The 22,500-nt window shown below is 38.9% G+C and overlaps 1 protein-coding gene across 11 annotated transcripts in view; it reads right to left on the reverse strand.

Moving 5' to 3' along the window:
- Positions 1-967: 967 nt before the first annotated feature.
- AHCYL2 (adenosylhomocysteinase like 2) overlaps positions 968-22,500 on the reverse strand; it is a 165,237-nt gene continuing 143,704 nt past the window's right edge. For 10 of the 11 annotated variants that reach the window (XM_025471612.3, XM_025471611.3, XM_049093370.1 and 7 more), the window contains 9 exons: positions 20,187-20,250; positions 19,606-19,694; positions 17,992-18,062; positions 15,327-15,421; positions 7,964-8,062; positions 6,241-6,309; positions 6,064-6,142; positions 4,642-4,762; positions 968-4,070 (listed from right to left, as the gene is read on the reverse strand). In XM_025471612.3, coding sequence (XP_025327397.1) covers positions 4,064-4,070; positions 4,642-4,762; positions 6,064-6,142; positions 6,241-6,309; positions 7,964-8,062; positions 15,327-15,421; positions 17,992-18,062; positions 19,606-19,694; positions 20,187-20,250 — 694 coding nt within the window. In that variant the 3' untranslated portion in view covers positions 968-4,063. Of the gene's footprint in view, positions 4,071-4,641; positions 4,763-6,063; positions 6,143-6,240; positions 6,310-7,963; positions 8,063-14,794; positions 14,951-15,326; positions 15,422-17,991; positions 18,063-19,605; positions 19,695-20,186; positions 20,251-22,500 lie in introns of those variants that run through there. The other variant, XM_049093367.1, reaches the window with a different exon arrangement.

Consider the following 22,500-nt stretch of genomic DNA (forward strand, 5'->3'; position numbering starts at 1 on the left):
GGGATATGTGTGTGTGTGTGTGAACTTGCCAGCTGGCTCCCAGGCTTCATTGCTAACTGTTGCATTCTCCTTTTCCTCAACTGGAGTGGCACCAGCTTTTAGCCATTACCAACTGCCCAGACTATTAGCCCTTAGTTTAGATAAACACATGTCAAAGTAGCAGAAGATTCTGAAAGGGCAGAAAAGATCTTGCATACAGGAAGAACTAGTTTTAGGTTGTCAACTAAGAAAGGTGGCTATCAGAAAGCTACTAAAAATGGCCACTCGGGATCCCTGGGTGGCGTGGTGGTTTAGCGCCTGCCTTTGGCCCAGGGCGCGATCCTGGAGACTCGGGATCGAATCCCACGTCGGGCTCCCGGTGCATGGAGCCTGCTTCTCCCTCTGCCTGTGTCTCTGCCTCTCTCTCTGTGTGACTATCATAAATAAATTAAAAAATAAAATTGGCCACTCTATTGGTAGTTGAGATTGGATTTAATCTTCTAGTTACTGATTTATTGAGGCAAAAGCTGACTTGGGAGATAAATCTCTGCCAGATTAATTTATTTCTTCCTTTTGGTTGGGTTTAGTCAGATTCTGGATGCCAGGGCCCTTTAATCCCAAACCATGGATGCTGGCTTCCTGTGATCTCCAGCTAAGGGCAGCACACAGAGGACTTGGGGGACCTAGAACCAGACATTAGTTTCTCTGCCTTAGGCCTACACTTCTCAACTCCCTAGGGTGATGGTTGTGAGAAAGCAGGTTCTTTACACATGTAACCAGGGGGTGGGTTGGGGGGAAAGATATTAATGGAATGGCCCACTATGGAAAAAGGGACCCAAGGCTAAGGCCATTCAAACATGCCTCTTGGTAGCTGCTTCAACTTTTTACATGCTTGCCCTACAGCAGGCTCTCCAGCCAGTTGCCCAGAAACATCTCTTACCTCTGAATTCGTAGTTCACAGAAGCAAGGAATACTCTCAAGACAAGAATCCATTTTAAGAATATTTTATTTATCTTTTGAGATTACATAGTCATTATTGCTGATCTAATACAATCACTTAGACATAAAGATTTCCAAGAGCCTCTCAGAAACGGCGATCCTTAGAGGTTTTATTTCCTTTCGGTAAGATGACAATGAGAACTAGATGATTATATATATATAATATATATATATATTATATATATAGTTTAGTTTATTGTCTACATATAATTTGCTGGTGTTGCCTATTTTCTTTCCATAATTTTCCTTTATTAAAAAAGCTTAATGCAACAATGCATTTGATTTCTTTTTTTTTAAAACCATGACAAAGTTAATTTTGAGAAAACCACAGGAGCAGCAATTTCAGATCTCTTCAGAGAAAAGCCAAGCAGCAAAAAAGCTTTGCAGGAGTATGTGGCCATGGGGAGCCGTGCTCATATGGGAGGATAGGATGAGGAGGTAGGAGGGCAGACAGAAGGTAGACCTGATACCTTTTTTCTTTTTTAATAAGAAAACAAAACAAAAAACAAACCCTGAATTTCCATTAAGAAGGCAAAAAAAGACCTCGAAAACTAGCACGAATTCATTGTAGAGAAAATGGTAAGTATCCCCACCTGCCAGGGCCATATACAAGCAGATTAGTCTTCTTTCCCATGCTTCCAGATACCTAGGATGCATTTAAGGTGAGAGCTTGAGGGAAGAAGACACATTTGTCCTGGTTCCAAGGGTAGCGGGAATAAATGACCAGATTCCAACATTAAGGTAGAACCCAAATACTCAGGAGGCCTGGGCCTCCTACTTCTTAATGGTTGCTGACATGGGGTCCTCAGAGAGAAAGGAAAAGGAGGTCATCTGAAACTCAGAGGTAAGTATCTCACCAGGGGCAGCAACACTGACAACCTAATCTAGAGGTCTAGGGTGCTCTTTTTTTATTTGGAATGGGCCTCTTCACTATAGCAAGGCAGGGTATGCTCTGTCAGGATCAGTACATAGTAATAACTGCTCCCCGGAGAGCCAGGCTTTACTGAGAAACAGCAGGTTATGATTTTTGGCTTAGGAACATAATAGGCTAGAGTCCAGGTATCTGCCTAATGGAATCTCCCCTTGATATAAGATGAATTACAAAGATCTGTATCCAATTAATTAATACAAAAGAGATTAAATTAATTAATACAAAACTCAGAACTGGGTAGGCAAAAGGAAGAACTTTGTGGCCTAGTGGAATTTTCAGCATTTACGATCTTCCTCATGAAAGAATATAGCCATGTATGTGGCATTTTTCCAGTATGTGCTAAGATATACAGCCTCTGAGGAACCAGATGCTATGGGCTGAGGCTGTATACTATTTAATGAGGCAAGTAGCCATTTACCCAAAGCCCACCTCCATACCTCCAAAAGGAAGGTCACTTCCCGACTAGCGCTGAAAGTATATGTGAAAACCAGGGGAAGTTGAAGAAGGTGGAGATAGGAGAGGAGAATCGGGGTTGGTAAGGTTATAGTGATCCTGGATGGTCTGGTGGCATTTCCTTGAGTCATCTTGGTCTTGAGACTATGAGGCAGACCAGGTTAGGAAAAAAAAAATGGGAAAAGAAACAAACAAACAGGCAGACAGACAGACAGATCTGAGAATGTTAAAGAAGGTTGTCGGGGGGGAAAGGGACACACTTCATCCAAGATTTCTAGGGCCACTCTGGACTAACTCTTAAAACCGGTCTGGTCCCGATGAAACCCTTAAGACCAACAAGTTAATCTCCAAAAGGTATCCAACTCTTATGTGGGACATAAAATTTCAGGCTGCTCACATTACTAATTTTTTGATGTTGGAGTTACTCAAGAGGCCACCTCTGAAATATAGAATCCTAAGATGGAAGAGGCAAGAATATAAAAATATATCCCAGGAGAGAAGAAAAACCATGGACTAAATCATAGAGACATCAGATCTCAGTTTGATCAATGGCAAAGGCCAAAGAAATGAATGTATGAGAAGGTTCGAACTAGTCAAACTAGCTTTAATCATCTGAATACGGCTTACAGTGTCATCTCTGTATAGCTTGGCTTGTTAAGCTGCAAAGCCCTTCCCAGGAGACAAACACATACATTCTGCTTCTTTAGAGTATCAAACTGTGGGCCTGAATGGCCTATACCACTTCCAAAGCCCACCCTCAAATCCATTGGAAAGTACATCTTTCCCTGCTCAGTTTCAAAAGCAGTTTTAGGCAATAAGAGGAAATTTCAGGAAGCAGAGTTTCATAACAAACTCTCCTTTTCTGAGACAGTGCCAGTCTAGAAGGAACTTCCTGGGAAACTGTTCAGTTAAATGACAAGTAAAACTATGGGCCCCAGTAAGGCTGGCCCCCACTTCCTGAGCAAAGTTTAGTTGGGTTAGAAAGACGGTAACACAAATATCTGACAAACACCAGGGCTGCTGAGGAAATAATGGAGGCACATTCCTCTTGGAACCAGAAAGTGTTAAAACAGAGGTGAATATTCAAGGAAGAAAGGGGTCCTGGGTAAGGAAGGAGACACCTGATAAGCACTGGCGTAGCTAAGTTCTTGATGTAGCTTGCCGAAGTCATAACATTCCTTCCTTCCTAGTCATTTTATAAAGAAGGCAGTGATAGTGATGGTCAAGGCTGGGAACCCAGGCCATGTTAATTCAGTGGCTTCCAAAAGGCCTCACCTGGGGAAAAGCCAAAGCTGAAAAAGGCAACTGCTGAAAATTTATTCCAGAAAACCCCAGGGAACAAGGAGTCTGGAATTCCTGGACTAACTCCTGAACCTGGACAAGAGACAAATGACCATTGCTGAGGATTCCAAGTCAGTGGGGAATGATGCAGAAGATAGAGTGGGAAGGATTACCCCATATCTTTCCTTCCTCAGCCTGTCTTTCATGGCTCTCACAGCCCTCGGGGCAGTAACCACACTCTGGGCCAAGGCAACAGGCACAGGATTCTAGATTTTAATAAATAAATAGCCTAACATATAGGGTGAGCACGGCGGGCAGCTGATTGGAGAAGCAGCTTGCTGGGTTCTTTTCTGTATAGGAGTGGAGAAAAGACTTGGAGTTCTATTCCTTAAAATTTCTTCTGGCTTGAATTACAGGAACTTAATACCTAGAGGGAGAAAGAAAGATGAGAGGGTGATGTTATCGGCTTGTGAGGATGCTGGGACATGAAGAGCCCACCTAAGGTATATAGCAGCAGGGATGCAGGGAGTGTATGATAAGGGTAGATACTTGTGGTGTTTTTTCACATCAGTGAAAAAGACCGGTATTTTTTCCATAAAGAGGTAAAGATCGTATCAAGAAGATGAAATGGTGGGACACCTGGTTGGCTCAGCGGTTGGGCATCTGCCTTCAGTTCAGGGTGTGATCCCAGGTCTGGTGATTGAGTCCCCACATCAGGCTCCCCAGAAGGAGCCTGCTTCTCCTTCTACCTATGTCTCTGCTTCTCTCTGTGTGTCTCTCATGAATAAATAAATAAAATCTTAAAAAAAAGGAGGCAAATTCAGAAAGGGAACATTAATACTTGGAGAAGGCCTCAAAGAGTCCTTTGGAGGTGGCAGTGACGGGGAGTGGGTTTATTTTTTCTGAGTTCACATAAATATGAAAGATGCAAGGACAGTGCAGAAAGTTTTTTCTACCCAGGCTTTCCTGTCTTCAAGGGTGGAGTGGGGGCAAGGCACCTGTAGTAATTAGGCTTGAAGGGCCCATTCTTGTTGAGTCCCAGATACTTGGCCTGTTCATCTGTCAACTCTGTCAGGTGGGCATCAAAGGTGGGCAGGTGTAGGCTTGCCACATACTCATCTGGAACAGATCACAAAAACCCTGGTATAAACATTCATGCCTCTTGTCTGGCTGTTCTTTCCAGGCTAGGCCTTAAAAAGTTGGAAGACATCTTCTAATTCCCAAGGCTGAAAGAAAAATGCTCAACTGGCTCACTGGCCCAGAATTCTAAGGAGTTGTTGCTTGAGCTTCAAGCTGAGTGTTGTTCAAAGCCATAACGCTTCTTTCTTACTAGCTGTCTTGTCCTTAAAGCTTTCTTTCTCCCCAGAAAGTTAAGGGAGATATGAAAGAAGCAATAATCTTTAGCATCTAAAAAAAAAAAAAAAAAAAAAGATGGGATAGCAGGAGACTAAAAAATGAGAAACTTGAATTTTTCTTCTGTCTTAGACTCTAGACTTTGCGTTACTCTGGAAAACTAACACCTGAGGATATTAGAAAGGAATTAGAAAGGAATCTAATAATAATACCATACTGTTTGCTTTGCTTTTAGGATCCTTAGTTCTTATGGGTTTATTTTACATTCTATTACCTGAATACATATAATTCAGAATTTTATGTCATTTTCTAAGTATTTGTTTGGTCTTCTTAACTTCATTATACATTCGGTCAAAATATAGGCTGTTCTGTTTCTTTTATATCCTTCCAAAGGATATAGTAAAGAGAAAATATGTCAATTTCTAACAGTTGCTATGCATTTAGGGCTAAAGCAAAACAAAACCAGAAGCTGATTTATTCCCTGATCTTTGCCTCCAGAGTTCATAACATATAGTATCAGGTGCTTGAGGCAGTTTCTTTAAAAATTCAAGACAGTTTAATGTTTCTCTTATATGAAACACCCACATAACTAGTCTTAACAGAAGTTATTCAGTTTTTCCTTTGGCCTGGACAATGAGGTCAGAGTTAGAAGATGTAGTATGAAGAAGTCTTCTTGGTCTGAGGAAAGCCTGAAAGGGGCTATGTAGCAGCCTAGAAATGTAATAAGTCAGATGTCACAAAGTAGAAGAAGAGTCTTCTTTCTTAGAGGAAGATTTTTGCCTCCTTTGAGATTCTTGCATATAAGATACTTTAAGACAGAAAATCCTTAAAATTCACAGGCAGGTAAACCAAGTCATAGCAAAATGTAATGATTTCACTAGGGCAACTCATGGGGAAAATGTGATAAGCCAACTAGGAATGGAACCTAGGAATCTAAACTCCTACTTTGCAAGATACAGATATCTTTTTTTTCCCCTATGTATAAGAGATTTAGTGCCCCAAACTTCATCTAGCCTCTAACTCTGAACTACATTGGTAAGGATGGGAATGGAAGAGTACATGCTTACCCATTTTCTTGGGCAACAGGTAGACATCCTGCTTATAACGACCCTCGGGAGCATTGTAAAGCTCTATCAAGGCAAGTGCCTAGAAAAGTAGAGAAATGGATGCTGATGCATCAAGTGAGACCTCGATGGTCTAATGACCCTCCCCAGCCCACTGCCTTCCCGCTCTGGTGGCCCTACCTGAGTAGTAGCGGTGATTGAGAGCACAAAGGTAGGCACTGTGGAGCAGCTTAGGTTCAGCAGACGGCCCTAGAGAGCAAGGGTTGAGACACAGATGGGTTAGGACAAAGTCTCTAGCCTTTGAGGAGTGAGGGACGAGCATGGCTGCCATTTTCCAAACACATCCCAAATACCATTGCTGGACAGAAAGTGGGTGTTCAATACATAGGAATGAATTGATTGACATTTAAGTGGAATTAAAAGGTTCTGAAAAATTTGATGAGGTAATAGATAAAAGATCTCTGGGATTATGTAAAAAGGAATAGAGATGGTCACATGATACTGGGCTTATGCCAAGGAAGAGTATATTTCTCCTGAATTTTCTACTTACTGCAACAGAATATCCTCCCTCTGAGGTATTGGCATTCCTTTAAAAGATTGTTGTAAAACAAGGATGTAGTCAAATCCAAGGGCAACCTCTCCAGGTTGTAAGGGGAGATACTTTTGAATTTAGGAAGCTGTGATAATTTCTGTGCTTCTTCCTTAGTTTGGTACTGAATTTAAGGATAGCCTTTTCTACTGGGTGACTCAGAGAATACAAGGACTAGAGAGAGACGACTGGAGAATGTTTCCAAGAAAGCCTGACCATCTTTCTCCCCCCTCAAACTTAGTAGTCAAAAATAACTGGTGCTTGCTTTTATAATCAAAATTACTAGATGGGACCTCCCAGGGCAACTGGAAATAAGTAACCAGACAGCTGGCTAATATCAAAGCAATTAATGAATATTTAACAACCTGCCCATCCCTTCCCTGTACTTGTGAAGAAATAATCCAGTCCCTTTACAGTTGCCCTAGAGTATTTGAGAAGGTGAGATAAGGTGAAAAAAGGTAAAGAGAACAGTAAAGATACTTGAACATAAATTTAAGGGTCCCTAGGGGAAGATGGTATTACCTTTATATTTTCATATTCAATTTCTTTAATTAAAAATAAGGAAAGAAAACTGACTGAAAACCAAAACTTGAGAAAAGTATTATTATCCTTATTATTTTGGTACTTTCTCTGAAGAAGAGAAACTGTCAAAGTCAGAACAGGGGTGTATCAATATTGCTGTCAGGAATCTAAGGCTAGGGAAGAGAAGATTTCAAGAAAGGAAAAGTGGCCAAACATTGACATAGAAGGCTAAGTGGAATGAAAGTGAAGAGTAAGTCTGAGACAGAAGAAGCCAGGGCAGGGAAATATTAATTACACAACCAATATATAGCTAGGTACCATACTATACATCTGGCTCAATTCAGAGGAACGATCACTCAAAAACATGGAATCTATCAGCAAAGATATGACTTTCTCAGAGCTTGCCCAAGACAGTTTAGTAACTGTCAAGAATATCTGCTTTGTGCTTACTGATTAAGCCATCCCACAAATGACATTATCTCTTTGTAATAAGCATCACTCAAAGTGGCATTGGTTCTATCCGTTAATTCTTCCACAGTAATAGTCATTATCTGACTCAACCTGTAGAGTGACATAGAGAGACAAGATAATTGGTGAAAAGTAAGGAACCAAAATAGTTTCTAATTGCTGAATGAAAAGACCTTTCACAATTAGATGTAAAATCCACTGGTAAAGTAGTTAAGCTTGTGCTAAAGAGGAGTTGAAAATTTAAGAGAACATGCGGAGGAGGGGACCTGGTATTGCAGTCTCTGCCATCGGGGGTGAATTTTGCTTACCAATCTCAGGTCTTACCTCTGCCAGCAGTACTATCCTCTTGCCATCAGGCCATATTACATGGTCAACTTGGGATCTCACTCGCTCCCAGGTCAGTTCTGGTGTCCGCAGACTTGCCTGCAACACAGGTAGCAAGCACATGATCAGCCATGACTTGTCCCACTTTGTGGATGGAAAGATGTTGAAGGAGCCATTTCAAATAGCAAGTTGAAAGGAGCAACCAACATGCCAGATGGAGAATACCTGTCCTGGGTTGGTTAGGACTGTTCCATTTCAGGGAATTTAATCTTAGGCCCAGCCAGGGAGGGATCACTCAGGATGTCATTCCACAACATATAGTGTACGCCCACTCTCTGCTGAGCACAGTAAAAGGTGCTATGGGAAATACAAAAGAAACCACAGACATGGTTTCTGCCTTCAAAAAGCTCATAGTTTAGCTGGGAATACAAAACAATGCATATGTGAAGAGGAAAAAGCCTTTACAATACTAATAAAGCAACATGCAAACAAGTGCAAATTAATACAGAGCAAACGGAATACATAAGTGCTGAAGAGAAACAGAAAAAAAGAGTATCAAAGCTAAGAGGAATTTGTTAGAGAAGGCTGATTGTCCTAAATATAGCATGCTGGGGCCCAAAGGTTCTGCCTTCATGTCCTCATGTCCCAGGTTCCACCTTCTCAATGATGGTGGTTCACCCTAAAGTTACAGAAGCTTTGTGACCTAAGTGCAAATGTGAGGTAGCCTTTAGAGAAATGCTTAATGGTAAAGCTCCCAACAGCTCACCCTCCTTCCATTTCTGTATATTGTATATTCCGAGAACAAGAGAAGAAATGTTAAGTTTATTAACAGCAGCAATCAAGTAATGGTCACAGGGTTTAGATTTAAGATAACAACTTCCTTTTTCCAATAGGCTATGCCTAAAATAGAAAGGGAATCCATATTCTGAAACCATCCATTGGCTTAGTTGGTAAAATTGAGAAGTTCTGCCAAACAGTAGTTTTCAGACAAATAGAGAAACACCTTAGTTATACAATAATCATTTGCTGAATACATATGATCTTCTAGGCAATATAGTAAAGGACACTATTTTTTTTAAAAGATTTTACTTATTTATTTGACACAGAGAGAGAGAGACAGAAAGTACAAGTAAGCAGAGAGGAAGGCAGAGGGAGAGGGAGAAGCAGGCTCCCCGCTGAGCAGAGAGCCTGACACAGGGCTCAGTCCCAGGACCACACAATCATGACCCAAGCTGAAGACAGATACTTAACTGACTGAGACACATAGGTGCCCCAAAGGACGCTATTATAGATGAGACTGTGGACCATCCCTGTCCATAAATGGTAACACTGTGAGCTATTTACGGACAGGGATGTTATCATTTTTTCATTACCAATTTAGTGGAAAAGGCAGACATAATTATATTTCAGTATATTCAGGACTGTATTAATGATCTAGACCATTTTTTAGACCATTTATTAGGTAGATGGGAAATATAAAATGTTTTGAGATGTCAAGTTTCATAATTTAGTTCAACCTTACCTAAAGAGCAATTTGTAGTAGCTAACAAAATTTTACACGTACCTAAACTCTGACCAATCAGTTTCACCTTTAGGGCTTCATCCTATAAGAACACTTGCTCAAGTTCAGAAATATAAGTGCCCCAAAATGTTCAATCCAGTGTTATTTATAACAGCAAAAAATGTAATTTAATAAGGGAATGGCTAAGTAAGTCTAGATAATCTCATACAATGGAATATTATGCAATTCTTTTTTTTTGTTTTTGTTTTTTTAATTTTTTATTTATTTATGATAGACACACAGAGAGAGAGAGAGAGAGGCAGAGACATAGGCAGAGGGAGAAGCAGGCTCCATGCACCGGGAGCCTGATGTGGGATTCGATCCCGGGTCTCCAGGACCGCGCCCTGGGCCAAAGGCAGGCGCCAAACTGCTGCACCACCCAGGGATCCCTTATGCAATTCTTATATTAAAAAAAAACGTAGATTGGGGACGCCTGGATGGCTCAGCAGTTTAGCTCTGCTTTTGGCTCAGGGCATGATCCTGGAGTTCAGGGATCAAGTCCCACATCCGGCTCCCCGAGGGGAGCCTGCTTCTCCCTTTGCCTATGTCTCTGCCATTCTCTCTGTGTGTCTCTCATGAATAAATAAATAAAATCTTAAAAAAAAGGAAAAGTAGATTGTGTTAACATGAAAACTATTCATTATTGTTAAGTGAAAAAATAAAGTTGCAGAATAATATACTATAATATCAATTTTGTAAATGTTTTACACTTCCTACTTTAAATATATTTATGTTGCTTGAATTTTTACACTAAGCAACTATTACCTTAAAATTAGAATTAAATTTTTAAAAATAAACAAACACTGTAAATAAAGTTAAAAAAGAATTTAAGCAAATAGACCACTTTGGGAAGTTAAGGATATAAGGTAAATCCCTTAGCCTTTAGAAATAACAACACAGGGATCCCTGGGTGGCGCAGCGGTTTGGCGCCTGCCTTTGGCCCAGGGTGCGATCCCGGAAACCCGGGATCGAATCCCACATCGGGCTCCTGGTGCATGGAGCCTGCTTCTCCCTCTGCCTGTGTCTCTGCCTCTCTCTCTCTCTGTAACTATCATAAATAAATAAAAATTAAAAAAAAAAAGAAATAACAACACAGAGGGCAATAACCATGTAGACCCAAAAGATATTCCTTGGTGACACTGGTATTTTTTTATTGAGATGATAGAACTTTAAAGTAGTTCAAGTTCTCAGTATCTCACACTCTTAATCTTCCAGAGGACAAGCAATCTTGGTGATTGGAAGTAAAAACCATGATAAAAGGAGTCTCCTATCTTAGGAGGTCTTCCCTGGGAGAAAAAGATATGGTGGAATCAAGGAAGGGACACTTCTTATGAACATCACGAGTGTGCTAGAGCACTGCAATGGCTATGGTGCAAGTAAAAGACCTGAGGGCAGTTAAAACAAGGTTTCAAGAGAAACTAAGTTAAATTATCTCTGGCACTGTTCATGGAGCTCCCATAACCTAGTAAGTTTAAGGGACAGTTACACTCTTTGAGAGAAGGAGAAGGATTTCCCATGATCTGCACAGTTTTATAAGGGGGTGTCTCCTGGATGGCTCAGTCAATTAAGTGTGTGACACTTGATTTTGGCTCAGGTCATGATCTCAGGATCATGAGATCAAGCCCTGCAACTGGCTCCTTGCACAGTCTGCTTGAGATTCTTTCTCTTCCTCTCCCTTTGCCCCTCCCCTTGCATGCATATTCTCTCTCTCAAATAAATAAATATTTTAAAAATTTCTCTTAAAAGCATCCCAATGTCTTTTCTGTTGATTTATAATCACTAAGCAATCTATCAGGAAAAAGGTTCCTTACTAGGTTGCCAAACAAGTTGTATATCTCACTGTAAATTATTATGCTTGCACAAATTGATTTTGGACAGTGCGTATCAATTTTTTTCAGGGAGAACAACTGTGGTTCTAGTCCTGCGAAATGCAGAGTTAATAGCAAATCTCAGGTTCTAATTCTTTTGCTGGCATAAACTTTTAAAGTATGTATACATAATGGTTTAGCCACTTGAATTGTGAAGCTTACAATCACACAGGCCATCTATGTGATGCGTATGAGTAAGTAGGTCTGTTTTCAAGAGAAAAGGAAACAACCAAAGAGAGACATGGCCAAAATGCAGGTAAAAGCACAATCCCTATCACAGGTTCTCTAAGTATTCACAGCATTAATATCTGTCAGAAAAAAATGCAGTTTTCTAAGTGACCAACTATTTTGATGAGCTATTCCTTCCTAGAAATGTAGCAGTCAACATCTCAAGGTTAGGTAAAATTCCTACAACACTCCCCCCCCAAAAAAAACCTAAAAACCTTACATTTTTTATTGCTAAAAATATCTTGAAAAAAATAAAAAAAAAATCTGGAAAAATTTACTAGATCATTCTCCTTCACTGTTTCACTCAGATAACTTACAGAGACTTTCCTCTTTTTTCACTCCCTGCATCCAAGCCATTTAGCAAATCCCAATTGACCTACCTTCACAATACATCACCTCCACTGCTTACTCATGTCATCTATCACTGGAAATACTGAAAGAGCCTCCTATTGTCCCTATCACTACTCAAGCTCCAGAAGTGTTTTCTTTATACGTTCTTTCTTACACAGCCAGAGTAATCTGTTAAAACAAATCAGATTTTGTCAGTCACCTTGTCAAAACTTCCCCATTGGAATGGCTTCCTTTAAAAAAAAAAAAAAGAAGAAGTAATCTCTATATATGCCCAACACGGGGCTTGAACTCATGACTCCAAGATCAAGAGTCACATGCCCCACTGATTGAGCCAGCCAGGCACCCCTGGAATGGCTTCTAACAGCTTCCCTTGTACCTAGAATAAAATCTGAAGTCCTTATTGGGGCCCACAAAGACCTACATAACCCACTATCCTCCTTCAGCTGCCTTATTCTCATTCTCTTGCCCACCCTGTTCCTGCCTCAATAACCTCTTTTCTTTTCCTCCAACTTCAAGCCTATTTCTACCTCAGCGTCTTTTACCCACCATTCTCTCTGAATAGAATGCTCAGATGGTTTATTCCTTCAACTTATTCATGTTTTTGTTCAAATGTAATCTCCTCAAAGAGACCTTCCTTAATCATCTTAACTAAAATATCATCTTCAATGTCCCCACCTTGCTGTTTTTCTTCAATACTAGGCACTAACTGATGAAACTATCTATTTGTTTATTGTCTGTGTCCTGCACTAGAATATAAATACCACAAGAACAGGAATGCTTTTCGCTATTTCTTTAGCCCATAAATACTCAGCACAAAGCAGAGGAATTATTCAATACAGATTAAATAGTGAATGAACATTCTGGTTTAAGTTACTAGTAGAGTTTCCTATTTCCTTAAATTTCATTTTCTATGCCCTGTGACACTATCATCAAAGGTTGAGTAACTTAACTTTCCTGAAGCCCTTCTGAGTGAGCTTCTGCCTTTCTGGACCATTTAGTTTAGTCATATACCTTTTCCTAAGAAGAGCACAAAGAGAATTGAGACACAGCCCTCGGCTATCAGTGCCGGATACTGGGAGCTACCTAGCAATTCCTGCAAAACTAGGTCTAGTACCCACAGCAGTCAGATCCTTTTCCTTTTAAAATAAAAGTCATCCTTTTTTTTTTTTTTTTAAAGTCATCTTTTTATAACAGAAGTCAGATTATTAGGAATCTGACAATTGCATCCTATTTCTCTCAGAATATAATCAGGAATTTATAATACCTTATGAGACCGCATAACATCTGGCCCATTCCTTCTCTAACCCCATCTTCCACTTTTTCCTGCCCCATGCTCATTCTGCTCCAACCACACTGGCCTCATTGTTGATCCTCAAACAGATTAGGCACACTCCTGCCTCAGGATATCTACTCTGGCTGTTCATGAAATGTTTTATTAATTAATTAATTAATTAATTTAAAAGGTTTTATTTATTCATGAGAGACACAGAGCCGAGAGACGCAGAGGCACAGGTAGAGGGAGAGGCAGACTCCATGCAGGGAGCCCAACATGGGACTTGATCCTGGGTCTCTAGAATCAGGCCCTGGGCTGAAGGCAGTGCTAAACCACTGAGCCACCCGGGCTGCCCTCATGAAATGTTCTTTACCTAAAAATCCATCCATGGCTAATTCCTTCAAGTCTGTTCAAACATCACCTTCTCAATGAGATTTATACCTTGATCCCACTACTTAAAATTATAACCTGACACTCTTGATTCCCCTTATCATGGTCTACTTTTTCTTTTTCCCATGTGCTTTTGCCTTCTAGCATACTATAAATTTTATTTATTATGTTTATTGTCTTTTTTCTCCTCAAAAATGTAAACTCTAGGAGGGCAGGAATCTGTGCCTGTTTTGTTCACTGACTCCAAGCATCTAGAACAGCATTGGCATATGCAATCACACAATAAATATTTATGATTGAAGGTAGTCTCCTCGCCTTTATCCTAAAAGATTACTTATGTCTGGATTGCCATTAGAGGAGATTACCATCACAATTTGAAGCTTACCTAGAAATCATGAAGAGGTAATAGTACAATGTACAGGAAAACAAAACAAAACAAAAACTGGACTAGAAGTAAAAAAATCCTGATTTTTGTGGTCCAGTTTCATTTTTGGATCACTGTACACGACTGAACAATGGACTTTAAGTCTTTGTTTTCCAATTGAAAATCGAGAATAAGAATAATGCCTTGTGGGATACTCAAGAGGATGAAATGAGATAAAGTAAAACTATAAAAATTACATGATTACATTTGGAATTGTTTTATTTAAGAGCTGGAGGATTTAGCAGAGAAAATTCCTTCCCTCTTTCCTTACTGAGAAAATTTCTCTTTAGAGCTCAGAGATGACTACTTCCCTTAAGCTTTTCCCATTTGGGGGCTCTCTAAGCAGATTAATTCAGAAAAGGACAATCATGTGCTAGATAGTTTTAAAAATATTAATATCTAAAAAAATTTAAAAAAAAAAAATAAAAATATTAATATCTTTGACTAGTAAAAAGGCAGTATGGCACATAAGTGAAACTTAATAAAAAAAAGGGGGAACCATTCAATATTTAAATTTCAGTATTGAAAAGATAAATTAATTATTATGAGCAAAATAACCTGATAAAACAGAATAATGGAGCCATGCCACTCAGAAACCTCAAGAGTAGAAATAGGCTTTGCTCAGTTGTTTTTCCAGCTATTTTTAATAACAGAAGAATATAGCAGAGTTAAAAAGAGAAACCATTTAAAATAGATATTATCCAAAAGACTCTCAATATATCAACTGATCCTTACCTGGCAATGCTGAAGCTCAATCAGAGCAGCCCTCAGGGCAGATGAAAGCATGCTTTGCTTGAGCCATATACCCAGAGAGAAATACAGTTGTGCCAGAAAAATGCCATAAAAATTTAAAACCAGAGTGAGAGTCACACTGAGAGATACTTTGGTAAGTCTGAAAAGAAATAAATAACACTTCTATTAACTATTACTTGGGCAACGTAGTAGGACCAAGTGTTATGTTGGATTGGATAATTTTAGGGTGAATATAATCAAATTAGAGAACCAAAGTGATAGATAAAATGGCTTACAGTGTAAGTAGATATCAAGCATGGGTGGAAGAAAAGACTCGTTTGAAATGACTGAGATGAAGAAGTTTTATGGTATCCACAAGCACAGGTCATAAGGGCTAGTAAGTGAATAGACTATGGACAGCTCTGCTAGGACAGTCATATTTAGGATGGCTTGATGACTCTTCTCTTTCCTTTTCCAGTTTATATTTCTTGGGAAGGAGAGAAAAAAGCCCCCAACAATGAATTACTTAATCTTACCACGTCAATCTCCGTGTTGGAATGTCCCATGTTACAAACGATGCAGCTATTCTTCATACGGTCCAAGTGCTCTCTGGTTACCACATTCTTGTTACCTTAAAAATAGAAGAGATATCCACATGAAAAGAAATGAAGTTGGACCCCTACCTCACATCATATGTGAAATTTAACTTGACCTAAATATAAGAGCTAAAACTATAAAACTCTTAGTAGAACACAGGAATAAATCTTTGTGGTCTTCTGTTAGGCAATGGTTTTTTAGATATAACACCTAAAGCGCAAGCAACCAAAGAAAAAACAGACTTGTGCTACAAATGATACCACCAAGAAAGTGAGAAGACAACCACGAATGGGACAAAATATTTGCAAATCATATAACTGATAAAGGATTTGAATCCAACATTTATAAAGAAGTCTTAGGGATCCTTGGGTGGCGCAGCGGTTTGGCGCCTGCCTTTGGCCCAGGGCGCGATCCTGGAGACCGGGATCGAATCCCACGTCAGGCTCCCGGTGCATGGAGCCTGCTTCTCCCTCTGCCTGTGTCTCTGCCTCTCTCTCTCTCTCACTGTGTGCCTATCATGAATAAATAAAAATTAAAAAAAAAAAAATAAATAAAAATAATAAAACCACCAACTTCCTTTCTAAAAGTCATGGGTGTTTTTTTTTTTTTTTTTTAAAAAAAAAGAAGTCTTATAACTCAATAATAAAAGGACAAATTACCCAATTTAAAAATGAGCAAAGGATCTGAAAAGACATTTCTCAAAAGAAGTACAAAAGATGTGTCAACGTGCACATGAGAAGATATTCAACATTATTAATCATTAGGGAAATGCAAATCAAAACTACAATGAGGGGTGCACTGGCTCAGTTGGTGGAGTGTGTGACTCTCCATCTTGGAGTTATGAGTCTGAGCCCCACATTGGGTGTAGAGATTATTTGACAATAAAATCTTAAAAAACAAAATCACAATGAAACAACATTTCACACCCCCTAGGACGGCTATAATAAAAACAACAGACAATAACAAGTGTTGGCAAGGATGTGGAGAAATTGTAACATCCATGCATTCTTGGTGGAATTGTAAAATGGTGCTGTCTATTTGGAAAAACTTGGCAATTCCTAAAAATATTAAAAGAGTTATCATCATATGATCCAGCAATTCTAAGGCATATATAGGCAGGTATATATTCACAAGGGTGGGAAACATGTTTGTAGAAAAACACTGTACACAATGTTTATAGCAACATTATTCAAAATAGCCAAGAAGTGAAAACAACTCAAGTGACCATCAACTAATGAATTGATAAACAAAATGTGGTATATCCTTAAAATGAAATATAATTCAGCAATAAGAAGGAATGAAATATCAACACATACTACCATATAGATGAACTATGAAAATACTATGCTAAGTAAAAAAAGCCAGTCACAAAAGACCACATACTGTGATTTCATTGGTAAGAAATAGGCAAACCTATAAAAACACAGAAATTTGTGGTTGCATAGGGCTGGAGAAAGGTAGAGTGAAAGAATGAGGACTGACTTCTAATGGTATGGGGTTTCTGGAGTGATGAAGTCTCTGAAATTAGACATTGTATGACTTCACTAAAAACCAATGAACTATATATTTAAAAGGGTAAATTTTATGATATGTGAATTATATCTCAATAAAAAAATTAGGTGATGGTGATGATTGTATGACCCTGTGAATTGGCTAGAAAATATTGAACTGTGCACTTAAAATGAATGAAATGTATAGTTTGTGAATCACATTCCAATAAAGCTATAAAAAAAAAAGACATGAAGGGAATGATGGGAAGCAAGAATAGCTTCTTATGGTCCTTCTTCTCTGCCCTCATCTCAGCCCGAAGCTACAAATATATTTTTATTCTCAAATATTCTGATTTTCCTCCTCTAAAATATAATTTTACAAATAAAAACTAGTGTTCTAGCAGTTTGTGGTCCCATCATCATAAAGACAAAGTATCTCAGTCCAAGGAAACTAGCCATTTCTGCATATTTCTCTCTAAAACTCCAATCTACTTCTTTGGGAATTAAAACAACTACCTTTCCCACTTTTACTAACTATGAATTTTGCTCTAGGCCTGCTTTAATTGCAGAGACTAAGAAGAAATAGACATTATTTTTGGAGGCAAAATAAAAAAATCAAATGTACAAATATAAGATCTGGCTTCCCAAATAAAACTTATCTCTAGTCATCTCCTTGGTAGATGGATGGAAATATAGAACAGTTAAAGAGAAACTTTCCTCTAGGGATGACCTAGATGGTATACTTTTGGTCAGAGTTCTAAAGAGGTAGGAAGAATGTGAAAGATTGACTGGTTTTGTAGACATCTGTATGTGGCTTTTTTTTTTTTTTAATTTTTATTTATTTATGATAGTCAGAGAGAGAGAGAGAGAGAGGCAGAGACACAGGCAGAGGGAGAAGCAGGCTCCATGCACCGGGAGCCCGATGTGGGATTCGATCCGGGGTCTCCAGGATCGCGCCCTGGGCCAAAGGCAGGCGCCGAACCGCTGCGCCACCCAGGGATCCCTGTATGTGGCTTTTCAAATTTGGTTTTATTCAGAATGTTTCCAGTAATTTTTCACTTGTTTCATGAAAGTATTCCCAAGTGCCACCCCACTGTACAGGTCAAAATCATACCTGTACAGGTGATAACAATATCCACTTGCCGGATGACCTCATTTAATTTCACCAGTCGAAATCCATCCATACTGTAAAAAGAAAGCATCATGAATTAACCTGAAAATAGGCATTTGGAAGCCTTTTGCCACAGAACCTCAAAAGCTATAACCAAGTTCCTTCGATACCTACACTGTCACTGTCACTTCTTGATATAGCTATATTATTCTTAGCAGTGAAAAATTCAAACCATCTCCTTAGTTCATACAGGACAGAAATAAAGGTTCCTTTGCATCACTGCAACTTAAATCTTCCTAAAAATAGGGAGCCAGAGGTTACCATTAGATTCCCAAACTGAGTTTCTAGAAAGTACAATTTAGCCACTGAATCTTATCCCATTGAAACTATTCTCCCCAAGATCATCAACAATCTCTTGGATACCAAGAACAAAGAACAAAGTCCATGACACTGTTCTCTCCTGGTTTTCCTCTTACTTTTCTGATTGTTCCTTTCAATCTTTCAAGACTGGGTGGGTTTTGGAGGCTACAGACATTGCAGCTCTGCAATAGTTTTTAGAAACTGGTATTTCCATTCTGCTGAGGATGGCAAGAAGCAATTTTAATAATATCTACCATTTAGTGAGCATTTATTATGTGACAGCAGTTCTATACTTTATGGAATTATATATTTATTATATTATATATAATCATATGTAACAATTATATAATTACTGAACTTTTGCAACTCTTTAAGGTAGGCATCATTAACTACATTTTATGGATGAGACAGGAACTATTTTTTAACCTTCTTTTTTTTTTAAAGATGTATTTATTCATGACGGAAAGAGAGAAAGAGAGAGAGGCAGAGACACAGGCAGAGGGAGAAGCAGGCTCCATGCAGGGAGCACGGTGTGGGACTTGATCCCGGGTCTCCAGGATCACACCCTGGGCTGAAGGCAGCGCTAAACCGCTGGGCCACTGGGGCTGCCCCTATTTTTAAACCTTTAATTTTGAAATAATTTCAAACTTAGGAATTACAAAAAATAGTACAAACTACCATATACCTTTCACTCAGAGACAGCAGATCTTATTTGGATATGCCTGATGTTTCCTCCTGATGCAAATCAGGTTATACATTTAGGGGAAGAATACCACAGAAGTGTTCTTTTTAGTGCATCACATCAGAAAGGATCTGATGCCAACTTATTTCTTTTTTGATCATTGTTTTCAAAGGGAGAAGGGTTGGGGTGCCTGGCTGGCTCAGATGGTGGAGCATGCAATTCTAGATCTTGGAGTCTGTGAGTTCAAGTCTCATACTGGGCATAGAGCATACTTCAAAAAAAAGGAGGATTATACATGGAGAAGATAAGGAGTTACTTGTTCTTTGGCTCAAGGCATCTCCTCTTATTATTTCCACAGGAATTCAAAATTTTAGCTTCTCTGATAGTTTCTGTTTCCTCAGAGCAAAGCTACTTGATCTTTAAAAGAGAGAAGCTTATAGTTAATAGCAGCATCTCTCAGGACCTGGGATCCCCAAGATAAAATGTGGCATTAACCAGGCCATTCTTTGGCGACAATTACAAGATCTCAGTAATGATGGCATAGAGGAAAAAGCAAGTCTCTTTTGCGTGCTTACCAGGCTTGAAGAGCACAGATGGGATCGATCTCCGTTACATATACAATAGAGCCCATGGCTTTTAGAGCAGCACAGCACCCTTTCCCCACCTGAAGAGGAGAGAAAGTACACATAATAAGGAAAGTCAGTGAGAAAACAACATCTCAAAGCTTCTGGTAAACGGTACCCCATTTTCCACCCCCAAAAGGAATTCCACTGAATAGATTTATGCTTGGGGAAAAACAAGAAAAAACAAATAAATGAATGCAGTTCATAAACAAACTCCTAGCCCCTGTTTAGCACATGCATGTACATAAGAACACCCACATTCACAGTTTATAATCAAAACACAAGCTAAGAGAACAACACTAACAGTGCACTGGAACAAGCCAGAAAATCAACTTAAGAAAAAATGGCAAAAATGCAAAGGGAAAAAGAAAGATTGTACTTTAACCAGAGGGCCTCTAAAGTTACCCTTTTCCCCACCTAGAGAGTTGTGAGTGAATGTATTCTCACATTCATTAAATTAAAAAGTCAAATATTAAAATATTTTACCAAAATAACATTTTATACACCTAGGAAGTGACAAAATTAAGCTTTACCTCTCCATAGCCACAGACCACCACCTGCTTTCCACCAAACATCATGTCTGTTGTCCTTTTAAGTCTAGGGGAAGAAAAACCATTAAGTCAGAAAAATCTTCTCGTTTCTCCTTTAAGGTTAGATTGGGTCCCTTTGTTTTTATGTATGTTTGCTCCATTTTGAAAGGAAGCCTGGTTTCTATGTTATCTAATAACTAGAAAGAAAGGTTGAATAAAATATGTATTTTCTCACTTCATGCTATCCAATCATTTCCATCTATATGGGAGGGCTCTTTCTCTTTTTGCCTCTTGTCTTGGGAGTGGTACAGAAGGGAAGAAGCTGTAGACTACAAAGTAACTTTTAAGTAAAAAGCAATATATATACATTTGTTATATAGTTTTTGGAAATAATAGAAGAAAAAAACATTTTTTTTACTTAGGAGGCAAATCTCTAGCTTAATGGAAACATTATTCTACCTTATTGAATGAGACAGGAACATAAAAGAAAACCCTGATAAACGAGTGCTACATTTAGTAGTGTCAGAAGGGCCAACAGCTCCCTCATTAATTCCACACAGAAGGTAATGGGCAGCTAGATGGAGAAGAGCTCTGAAACCCACCAGTACTGACTACATGAGATAGTGAGCTTGCTGGGGCTGATTCTTTCTCAAACATGCTCTGCTTCTTTGTCTCTGATGCTCTATGAAGCTGGAAAAAAATGTCCTTACTGTTTTTAGAGTCTCTTGGAAGAACTTGTAGGAATAGGTTCTGGTTTCAGGAATAGGTTCTGGTTTCTCCTTGGGTTTAGCCAGTGTCCTTTCTCTAGGAATCATTCCTCATTAGGCAGAAGAAAGTTTTCAACTAAAACTAGCCTATTCTGAGATAGACAGTTCCTACAAATATTTGTGACTCTTTCTATTCACTTACCCTTACCTCTGCTGTTGAAAACATTCTATAAATGCCCCAAAGGCAAAGTAGGAATCCAGTCTTTTTAATGGTTTGACAACTCCTCGAAAGGAACTAGTACAATTCTATGAGCCCCAGTGCAACTAAAAAAATGTCAAACATTATTCAGCCAGAAAAAAAGAATGAAATCTTGCCATTTTCAATGACGTGGATGGAGCTGAAGAGCACATGCTTAGTGAAATAAGCCAGTCGGGAAAAGACAAATACCATATGCTTTCACTCATAAGTGGTATTGAAAAAACAAAACAAATGAGTACAGGAAAAAGAGAAAGAGAGAGAGAGAGAGAGAAAGAGAGAGAGAGAGAGAGAGAGAGAGAGAGAGAGAAGCCAAGAAACAGACTTTTTTTTTTCTTTAAAGAAACAGACTCTTAACTATAAACAAATTGATAGTTGCCAGAGGGAAGGTAGGTGGGAAGATGGGTGAAACAGGTGATGGGAATTAAGGAGTGTACTTGTGATGAGCATCAAGTGATGGACAGAATTGCTGAATCACTATATTGTACACCTGAAACTAATGTAACAGTGGATCTTAACATAAATAAATATAAATAAACAAATTTTTAAAAATATATCAATTAAGGGCAGAAGCATTTCTTGTTGAGTGAAGAGAGTAAGTCTGGCTGGGCTATCATACTCAAAAGTCATGGTTTAGAATGGTCCTGGAATGGCTATTATAGCAAAGAAAACCAATAGATTATATTTATGAGCCTCCTTTGCTTTACTCTTGGGCTCTTCTGCCTCTCTTTCCAAAGGGATATCAGGTGCAAAGCTATTCATCAAAGCTATTCACGTAAGCTATAACTCTTTTATGTAGCCAGAACGAGGGACAGTCTATAAACACACTGATGGATTGAGAATTCACTTAAATGTCCAATCTATCTGATAATACTATTGGCTCTATAGAAGGATTCTAGAAAGAAGGGCAAGGGAACTAATGTTAAACACCAGGTTCTTACCTTATCTCATTTTAATTCTCACAATAACTCTATGATGTAGGTCTTATTGTCATCATTTTATAGATGAGGGAATAGGTGCAGAGAGGTTAAATAACTATTCCAAGACCTAAATGATACAGCCAACAGTTGAACAAAGCGAGGCCTTCTGGCTCTAACGCCTGTGGTGTTGCAAACTGCCTCGGGTCCAGACTGGTTAATAATGTGGCCCACAGGCCTTTTCTTAGCTTTTCCATTAACCTAAACATGATGGAAACCATTTGGCTTGGCAATATTCTAAACCAACTTAATGGTTTCACATAGGGTATTACTGAGTCTTCTGAACAAGGATGAAGGAATATCGAGACACAAGTGTAGAAACTGAAACTGGGCACTAGAAGAACACAGTATTTGGTATATACCTAAGTAGATTTTAT

This window comes from Canis lupus, chromosome 14, assembly GCF_003254725.2.
Source record: "Canis lupus dingo isolate Sandy chromosome 14, ASM325472v2, whole genome shotgun sequence".
NCBI classification, from domain to species: domain Eukaryota; kingdom Metazoa; phylum Chordata; class Mammalia; order Carnivora; family Canidae; genus Canis; species Canis lupus.